The 10,689-nt window shown below is 36.4% G+C and overlaps 1 protein-coding gene across 22 annotated transcripts in view; it reads right to left on the bottom strand.

Moving 5' to 3' along the window:
* NRXN1 (neurexin 1) overlaps positions 1-10,689 on the bottom strand; it is a 671,565-nt gene that overhangs the window by 330,206 nt on the left and 330,670 nt on the right. For 13 of the 22 annotated variants that reach the window (XM_088161005.1, XM_088161008.1, XM_088161015.1 and 10 more), the window contains one exon: positions 5,154-5,273. In XM_088161005.1, coding sequence (XP_088017131.1) covers positions 5,154-5,273 — 120 coding nt within the window. Of the gene's footprint in view, positions 1-5,153; positions 5,274-6,243; positions 6,271-10,689 lie in introns of all 22 variants that reach the window. The other 9 variants (XM_088161001.1, XM_088161002.1, XM_088161013.1 and 6 more) reach the window with 1 other exon arrangement.

Raw genomic sequence — 10,689 nt, 5'->3', positions numbered from 1 at the left:
AAATCTCTCATAAATTTTTACTAATTAATTTTTACAGTGTCTTGTTTCTATACCCTCAGCAACAGTCAGAAATATCCACCGTTCAGTATGTTCAATATAAAATAATTAGGATTTGTTTTTCTGGAAATATACATGTTTAAACCCCCAGTGTAGAAAGGCGATTAAAGCCAAGACACAATTGGAGTTTAATCTGACAAAGACAGATAAAGTCTTAGCTGAAAGGTATATCTGTAATAAGAACAAATAGCAAAAAAAAAAAACAAAAAACCCCCATGTTTTATGTGAAGCCATGTTTATAATATTGACACAGTTCTCTGTTTAAATTAGGGCTTTTGATTTTTTCTTGATAAAGAGTAAAAATCAAACAAAAGAACGTTTTAAAAAGAGTTTTATACTCACAGTGGTTGAGAATGTTGAATTCCTAGCCAGAAGAGACTGCCTGGAGAAGCACTAACCCTTCAGAACTGGATTTTAGTGCAAGTGTTGACACAGTGTTAGTTATCATGAGTACAACACCAATACATTATTCCTTTAAGGTAACAGACAGTGTTGAAGCTGCCCTGTAATTTGGCACAGAACACTTCTATACTAATGCAATGTGACAATGACGATGTTATTATGTCTGCTATTTTCCATGCCATAATAGCAGTATTTGTTTCCACAAACATGCCATTACACTCACTAATATGGCTATACTTAAAGACTGCCCGAGTAAAAACCAATGTAAACTTATAGAAAGCAGATAATCTCTTCTCTGCTGTGTCAGGGTAATTTTCAACCCTATTCTTATTAAGAAAAAAAATAGAAATATAGGATACCTTTCTCTACATAACCCGCTGTTAGATATGGTTACTGTGTTCATGATGTATTTTCTCATTGGACATGTATCCATTCGTAAGAACAGCCATTAATTGTCCTTTTAGTACAGTCTCTTTATGATACCATTTGTAGGAAAAACCACTGCTGCAAGCTTTACACCAATCAGTGTAACACTTCTGCCTATCACATCTAAAGAGCACTAGTGCCCTGAATCTCTAAGTGTCATATCACATCACAGGAATAAAATTACAAACTGGATAGCATCTTGGGGTCTAAACTTGTCCTGCTGTGCATATCTTCCAGCAGACAGGACACTGCAGCACACTGAAAGCTCCCACCTCTGCCACCAGGAAGGCTTAGGGTCGACATGCACTTCGTACTCACTGGATTACTGAGATTTGCGACTTTATTAGTTGCTGTTCCTGACTACACTTTTAAAACTATAGCCTTACACTTAGCTGACCCAGTTCTTTTTCCATAGGAGTGAATTCCCTAGATTTCTCCTTCTTCCCTAGCAGACACACAGAGGACACTCTTGGACTAGGAAAGAAAACAATCTGCCTTACCTGGTGTTTATTATGAGAGAACTTTACAAAAAAACCCCCAAACAAACAAACAAACAAACAAAAACCCCTTCATTTTCATTTCCACATTTTCACCTCTGGTAATACACTGAATAGCACAGGAGTAATAATTAGCTGTTATCACAAAAATTAAAGAAACATCTTGCACAGCATATTAATGGAATGGATTATAACACTTTCCAAGAAACCACTTCCTTCATTATTTCCTCCCCACTTTCTGTTTTGGAAATTTAGGACAAGAAGGATACCCGTGAAACGTTTGCACTGTTAAGCCCAGGAATGATGCATGTCAGATCTTTGTGCTCTAGGGTTACTATGGGAAATGCATTGAAAGTATCAGCTCAAATGCAGAAAGGTAATTTGTGCACATTTATGCAAATTGCAGATGATCTGAAGCTGGGAGGAGTGGTTGATTGATCAAATGCATGTGCTGCCATTCAGAGGGATGCTGACAAGCTGGAGAAATGCATTGGCAAGAAACTCCTAAAAAATGCCAAATCCTGCACCTCGGGAGGAATAAACCCTCACATCAGGACAAGCTGGGGTCTGACCAGCTGGAAAGCAGCTTGGCAGAGAGGGATCTGGGCATCCTGATAGTCAGCAAGTTGTATGTGCATCAGCAATGTGCTCTTGTGGCAAAAAAAAAGAAGACCAGAACTGGTTGTTGCTGGTAAAACTTTGCAGAAAGGTTGAGAGATGTAATCCTTCCACACTACTCAGCTCTGCTGAGATGCATCTGGAGCACTGCCCCCATGTGCTGGGCTACCCAGTGCAAGAACAACATGAGAACACAGGAACAAGCCCAGCAAAGAGCCACAAAGGCCATCAAGGGCTCTCTCCTATGAAGAGAGGATGAGGAGGCAGGGGCTGCTCGGCCAGGAGAAGAGAAGGCTCAGTGGGGATGCATCAATGTTTTTAAATATCTGATGTATGTGAGGTAAAGAAGACAGATTTTTCTTAGTGGTGCCCAGTGACAGAGCAAGAATAAATAGACACAAATAAATATATGAAATATCATTTAAACTTTAGGAAAATATGTGTACTGTGAGGGTGAATGAGCACTGTGACAGGTTTCCCAGAGTGGTTATGGAGCCTTCATCTTTGGAGAAGATGATGCAGACAACCTGTGCAATCCGACTCTGCTCTGAACAGAGGGGTTGGACAGGTCCCCTCTCACCTTGGCACCTTTATCACTGAAATTTCTGCTTATATATGCCCCCTAAGAACTCGTGGAACCAATCAGAGGTGAGATGTGATGTGTTAAATCCTGGCTGAAAGAGCCACCTATCTAAACATCCACTCGGTCTTATCTGACTGTTGTTTTCTTCCCTCCTCCTTCATCTGTCCAGCATTTTCGCAATAACAGCACACTTTCTAAGACTGTTTTCATGGAGATACCATTACCTTGGTTGAGGGAACTAAGTACTTCTAACTGTTTCTCTTATTACCATTGACACTTATTTTTAAGTGGTCAATTTTTGGAGTTTGAGACTAAAAAAAAATCTCTGTCTATGAAATTTTGACATCTTAAGTATTCCATTTTCTATAAAACAGTATATTCACTTGTAAAGTGAGCCAAGGGCCTGCCTGAGTAGCAACACTGGGTTAAATTTGAGCTTCTGTCAACCAGCGTCGCTCCACGCACAATCTGCAATGGAAACATGCTCAAGAAGGTGCCCACATCCTTCCTGAAGGGGAAGCATTTTCAGCAACAAGCAGGTGCTATTCCAGACCTGTCGCTGGAAGGTTTCCTCACATGAAGGGAATTTGTCTTATTTCCGTGCTGTGAGGTTTAGTCTGTGGCGTGCAGCCTGTGCCGCTTTGCAAAAGCTGTAGTAACATTTCATCATTTCCCTTCCCATTATGCTCTTCCCAAACACAGCAGAGAGCAAGCTTGGAGCATGCAGATGACACTGGCAGCATCATCTTTCCTCCTTTCCTGCACATTTACCGTTATGAAAATTCTCTCTTATTAGATGGGCTTTGCAGATTTTCTTGGTATCTGAACCAATCTAAGGAGCCAAGATAAAGCAGAAACCTAGTGTATTATATTTGCTAGACTCTGCATTCTGTTACAAAACATCCATATCGAAGATAAATTTATATTTCATGCATGTGATTAAAAAAAAAGTAAAATATATTTTTATGAGAATAAAGTAAGTGTTTTTAGCAACCAGCTTCTAAAAGGGCTCATTTACCATCATCAGAAATGGCATATTGTGAAATATCTCAATTGTGTGCAATGTAGTCCATGGTGTTACTACATAAATGAGCATTCACAGATAAATATCTTTCTTAAATAAGCTCATCAATTTGCTAAATTTATGAATTCGCTATCTCTTGAAGAAATAATTCATAGAATATTCCACATCCACACAACAATTGCTACTAAAAGTAATAAACTGAGTTTTCTTTTGTTAGGTGTTTCGTCTGCAACTTTCTATTCATAGGTTTTAGTTACTTCTGAAACAACTCAAAAGATCAGAAAACAGAAATAAAATGTAAAAGCAAAGCAGAAACATTTTTCTCTTGTAGTAGGTAGGGGGATGAAACTTTAAAAATGTACATTTAGCAATATGACTAATCATGTACATTGATGGGAAGTGCAAACTCATATACATAAAGTAGACCCAAATCATTGCTCAAATCATTGAAAGTTTTTCAATACCACATTTCATTTCTGCAGAGAAACAGAATGAGTCCTTTCATCCTTTCCCTAGTTTTAAAACTATAGAGCTTTCATGGGAATAAATTAGCTTTTGCATACGGTTAATTTCCTAGCCTTGTGAAAAATGCGATTTGAGCCAAAATCTTTTCAAATTATAAATATTCTGCTGGTTTTGGGTTTGTCCACGATGGCATGCCTTGCTGTAGAGTGGAGAACCAGAACAAGACAGAAAAATCCGTACTACTTGACTATGCTTTATAGCCTACACTATACAACACTCTCTATCATCAGTAATATTTTTCAGATAAATGGATACAAATAGAAATAAAAATGCCTTAAAGAAATTTCATCTTCATATACCCATATAAATATCGGCAGCATTTGGATATTACAAATGTGATAAATAAAACCCAAAAGTCAGCAGCTTACTTTCATTTACCATGAAACATTATGGCTTTTCCATTATTATTCCACCATCACTCCTGCATAATTCTATTTAGATCAATAAGGTTAGATTGGAATAAAACTACATTATGAAGCTGATGAATCAGGACCCTTATTTTTGACACATTTAAGCTTTTCCTGGAAGACCAGATGGTAGCTGTGTGTTATTCAGATGAAATCTAAATGAACTAAAATACTCAGCATGCTTTTATTATTGGCATGTTTAGTGTGTCACCTAAAGAAATCCACAAAGGGAGATAATAAGCCTTCTCAACTGTTTCACAGTAATTATAGCCCTTGTGATAGTGCTACATTAAGATAACAAAATGTAAAATGTGTTTTCAATCAGAAAAAAAATTCACTTGTAATATTTATGCAGGAAAGGGACTGCATCAAACAGGTAACCATCAGTATATTAGACTTGGAATCAAGTGTAACAAAACCAAGTTCTGCCTGTGTTTGACACTGTACATTGTCCAAGATTTATAAAGCATATTCTTTGTTCTTAGCATAAGCCTTAGGGTTTACCAGTCCAGTTAAATATCTAATATTAAAACAATATAAAGCTTTTGGAACTTGCTTCAAACGTTGCCTTGGAGGCCTCAGGTGTTCAGAGGGACATTTTTTCATGTACTTACGGTCATTGCATAATGGTCCACTAAAGGAGGTCATGCTACAGTCACAGCTGAATCCATCCCACTGCTGTAAGCACACGCCCTGGTTTGCACAGGAATCCTCTTGGCACGTTGTGCTGGGGCCTAATGAGAACACACAAAAAAGGACTTGCACTTCGTCTTCCAAAGAAAGGCACTTCTCAGTGGGTCACATTGAGTAGTTGCCAACATCTCAAATCAAATGAGCAAAGAGTTACCGAGTCAAACGCACATAAACTCTGCTGGTTTTGGAGCAGCATGTAACATTAAAAGGGGGGGTGGTTGGCTTTAGTTGTAAGATCAATATGTCAAACACATAAGAATGCACAAAACGGAAGCAGAATTATTCCAGGTACAGTGGAATGTAAACTGGGTTGTCAGTTATTTGTTAATCTCGTGTCAGACCATTAACTGGCTAAAAATTGTCTAAAAACTTCATTATTTCTTCCTGTAAATACATTTCAAACAGCAATGCCAGATGCCACAGGAATCAAAACTCTGGGATATGAAGGACTGGATAATGAAATAGAAAAATGAAACAAATTTTCAGAAATAATAAAATGAAGCTACACTATTACAATTATTTTAATCCCACGAATTATTTTAAATGATTTAGGTCTGAAATTCAGAGCAGTTTGGATTATTTGGCTGGAATGTTGACAAGAACCAATTCACATGCTTCAGGGATCCCATGCAGGTTCCTTCTTAAAGGGGGAATGCAGAAAATCAGACTACTAATGAACTGGCATGCCAAAATGTGACATACACATGAAAAAACAAAGCTACTCTGTTTCTAGAGAATCATAACTAGACTACTGAAATATAAAGAAATTTCAAAAAGGAATGATCAAAGCACTAAAGCAATCACTATACAAACATATTCAAGACTGAAAGCCTTTATGCAAACAATGCTGGAAAACGAAGGTTCATTTAGCCCATTGTTTTAGAGGTGTGAAAAGCAAAATCAGCAATGAAGCAACACACTTTAGTTCTGAAATGTACAGAGCATTTATTGCAAAAATCCAACTGTGCATTGGGGGTTTCAGTCTTGTTTAATACACACAGGGCTATCTACCTTGCAAATCAGCTTTCATCAATGCAACTTTGTCAGCAAAATAAAAAAAAAGCAAAATATAGTAAATGTTAGTAAGCAATATTGAAATGGCAGCAAACACAGAAAAAAATCATTCAGAATAAAGTGCATGCTGCTGTTAAAGAGAGAAAGAAATGCCATATAATGCAAACAAATTAATGCTAATAGCCATAAATCTTCAGGCAAGCCAAAATAAGAAAGCAGTAATTTGCCAGTATTTTACTAGAAATATAATGGTTAATTGAGCTGATGACATGTAATGGAGGAAAATTAAAAGTCTGCGTTTTTTTCTTCCTTGGATATCTATGAATGCGTTAACAGAGTAAATGCATGGCTGAATCCTGACTAGCCTTTTGTCATGTTCAGATACACTGAATTCAAGAATAATTAGCACCATCATCCTCTGTGGTCTGCATTTTTCTAGGCCTTTCTCATTGGTGCATGAAGACTGAAATACACACCGTGAACCACAGTTTACTATGAACTCTCACACACATTTCACACTAACTCTTGACATTACAAGGAAAAAGTTTGGCTCTACAATCTGGATTATAAAATTGTCCCAAATTGTTTTGGAGGAGGCACATCAATATCCATTTGAAACTCTCACCACCAGTCATTGATGACAGGGCAAAGCTGGTCCAAAGATTACATAAATAAATTAAAAATCACGCCCCAGAAAGAAATCCTTATTTTCCCATAGACCTTCAAATATCTCATTGAAGGATTTTCTTTTGATTTCCTGGTATTAAAAAAATTTAAAATCCGTATCAGAATGATTTAAGTCAGCTCAATGGCCTCTTCCTTTAAATGAGGCACAGCTCAATCTTTGAAGCAGGGCCTGAGCAGTCACCAAAGTCACTGAGAAGGAGGGCAGGAGACTGCATCCCTGTCTTGGCAAAATTATTACTTCTTCTATTTTCTCCTGTTAGGATAATAATAATAAATAAAAAACAGCACCACACCTAGAGCTGACTGCAGCAGGCAGACATTAGATAGTGATTTCCTTTTCTTTGGAGTTCTGAGCCCAGAAGTTTAAACATTTGGGCATTACATCACCCTTTTTTGAGCAGAGGATTATAATCACAGAATCTCGTAGCTGACAAGACACAATTTTTCTCACCAGATTCTGCTACTCGGAAACTTTACAAAGCTGAAGTGAAAATATCTGTAGGTGTTTAAATGTTATATATTCATGGATTTATTTACACTTTAGTTATGCAATGTTGAATTTCCTCATCTTTGCAAAAGTAGAGCAAAAGTCACAAGGACTTGAAAGTACATAAACTGCAGGACCCTGTGAGCACATTAGGAAGTGCATGTGAAAATATATATTTAGAAAAAAATGCAGATACATTCTTGTTAAAGAAATAGGGTATTTTTCTTTGTATTAAATTGATTCATAGCACTCTTGGCTTATCTCTATTAGTCATTATTCTAAAATTGTCATCAAGACTAGCTTGCATGTAAGCATTTCTTTTAGCAAAAGTAGGATTATTTTTCCCCAAAGAACAGAAGACAACTGTTTAATAGTGGTAAATACTATGATATTTACCATAACAGGTTCATCTTTTCCTATATATATATTTATGTATTGAAGAACTAAGGTAGTTAGTAAAAATACTGTAATATACTTTTTTCTAGCACTTTTTCTTTTCTTCATATTAAATTTTTAAAATATTCTAATTTATTCAGTTCTCACTGCTGACTTTTTAATTGACTGAGTTTGTGATCTCCTTTACATTTGTCCTGTGTGAGGGATTGCATGCAATATATATGACAATAAGCATTATAAACTGACACACAGATGTTTTATAATATATTATAAAACCAAATTTCTTATCTTACCACGAAGAATCTTCATGTATGTTAATACTGTGATTTTTTTCATATAGTCCATATAGTACACAAATTACATTTTAGATGCACATGTACACACAGTGCATTTTTCTTATAACTATATAAAAACTATGGTTGTATCATACTTTATTTTAAGTGGGAAAAGGAAGAACAATTGATTTGACTAGAGGAAAACAGTGTTGACATAACCTGGCTTTGGGGTTTGCCATTAACAATTCAAAGAGCTAGTTAGCATATTTATCTTTCTAGCTGTTAGTTTCTATCTGTTCTAGTCATTGAAAATTTGTCAACAAAGTGGATTCAGCCAAGTGTAAATTATGTTTCATGTTCAACGATAGAGATATCTCTCTGCCTGTGGTTGAAGCTTCAAAATGCAAACCTTCCAACTTGCCACAGCAATCCTACGGGTTGTCTTGCTAAAAATGTTTAATGCACTTATGACCATCAAATTATTGAGAAATATGAATATTTTAAGTACAAAATCTAACAGATAAAATTAATTAGAAGTACATTATGGCTTCAGAGTTTGACAGTTTAACAAGAGAGAGAAAAAAACCTTCCCCCCCCCCAATATGTACCTGAAAATTGGGGAATTCAATTCCATAAATCTGAAAAACAACAAATCCAAGTGCCTCACTTCTCAGGACAGATTTTCCAGAACCTGATGTCTTAACACTGGACATATACCAGCTGTCTTTGGAATTGAGAGTGGTGGTGACTAACACTTCTGAAATTACTCCTGCTGCTGTGTCCTGAGCTCTTTGCACCTGATGTCTCAGGGGATTTCCAGGGCTTACACATCCCATTGGAGGGTGGTGCAGAACTTTCAACTCTGTAAGGATGGAGACAGTCCCGGCTGGACACAGCAGCAGAGCTAGGAGCAGCTTGAGGCATGCAAGGGTTTTCTAGGAGGCACCTAAATTCACAAGCGACCTAAATCATCTTTTAGGTGGCAGAACACTTTTTTTGGACATCTGATTCAATGGTCTGAAAACAAAAGACTGACAGATGGGTCAACATGAGGACTTGAAGTAAACAAGTGAGATGGAAGAGATAACTTGCAAGGTTAAGCAGAAAGGTTGGAAGGGGATATTTCATTCCGTGCTGTTAGACATTTCCTTCTGCAGGCATTTTGAGGAGGCAGTTCTCTGGGAGCCAGGCAGCACATCTGGTTTGACCAGTTTGTTGTGACAGGTGATTTTGGTGATGGAAAAAACTCACCCTCTACTAAAAAGGATAATAGCTTTATGGCCTTTATTAAATTGTTAGTAGCTTTGTTGAATCCACCGATAGCTGAGTTGTGCCAGCGGCTTAAAAGGTGAACTCACACACCAGGCTTGTGGCCATATTTCTTTGAAGTACAGAAAACTCATTTAGGAAATTACATAATTTCAAAAGAAGCTATGAAATGTATAATGGAATTAAGGCATACTTTGACTCTCAGAAGGGATGGTGCAGGGATGGAATTGCTAAAACCATTCAGGAAGAAGAATCTAATTTTCTAAACTCAGTGGCAAACTAATACATAATTTTGTATGAAAGAGATATGCAAAATTCCCATCTTATATATCTTATATTTTTATGTAGCTTTAGTGTCTGTTTCTATGTACTAACAATAGAATTTGCATTGTTAACTAAAAGTAGCAGGTAAAGAACAAAAAAGTTCCACCTGTCCAAATGTACTGTAGGCACAACAAAAGAGGAGAAAGACTTTATGCACCAGGAAGCTTTATCTTGTGAAACTTGAGGAACCGTCCCAACTCTCCTTGGATTGTTACAATGTCAATTTGCACACTTAACAAACTTGATATCAAAATCTTTATGATCCCAACTTGAAATAGGTTTTATAATGTCATTTACACATTTTTCTGTCCAGAGAAGAATGGCACTTGAGAGAAGGAAGAGCACATAAAATTGAACATAAACAAAAAAAAGTCCAGAATTATATGAATAAATTAGACATGTAGGGAGGGGAAAATGTATTCAAATTATTCCATAAACCATAGTAAAAATAACGTGGGATCAAATGAGAGCTGGAAAAATAGCTAGAGATTGACACCCTTGAATTAGAAATACACTTCTTCTAATTCTGTCCTCACTTAAATTTCATGGTATTCCAGATGAATCAATAAAGACATTAAATTGTGAGATAAAACACACTTGATTGTTACTGATTTCAGATAGAAAGATTCATGTCAATACTAGTCTAAGGGGTGAGCAAAAATATATAAGATATTGGTATTAAGAAGATTGGTATTAAAAAGTTTCATAAATTAGCCTTGAATTAACCAACTCAAAAATCTCTGCTTTAAAATTGGAATTACTTAGCTAATGTCTCAACATTAACTAATGCCTGAATGTTATGAAGATATAAAGAACTGCATTGAAGCTAATTGTTACTGTTGTTATCATTAGTTAAAATATAACAGAAGTAAACAAGACACGTGCAAAAAAATCTTGTCACTGGAGAAGTAAGGAACCTACATTTAACATTCTGAAGTTAACTCATGTTCTCAGATCAATCTCTGTGCTTTAGGGCAGGCACATGCCTGTCTCCATAATACTAAA

The sequence above is a fragment of the Sturnus vulgaris genome, chromosome 3 (genome assembly GCF_052056855.1).
Source record: "Sturnus vulgaris isolate bStuVul1 chromosome 3, bStuVul1.hap1, whole genome shotgun sequence".
Taxonomy (NCBI): Eukaryota; Metazoa; Chordata; class Aves; order Passeriformes; family Sturnidae; genus Sturnus; species Sturnus vulgaris.
The sequence above is the reverse complement of the archived record's forward strand: the minus strand, read 5'-3'. Positions and strand labels throughout refer to the sequence as shown.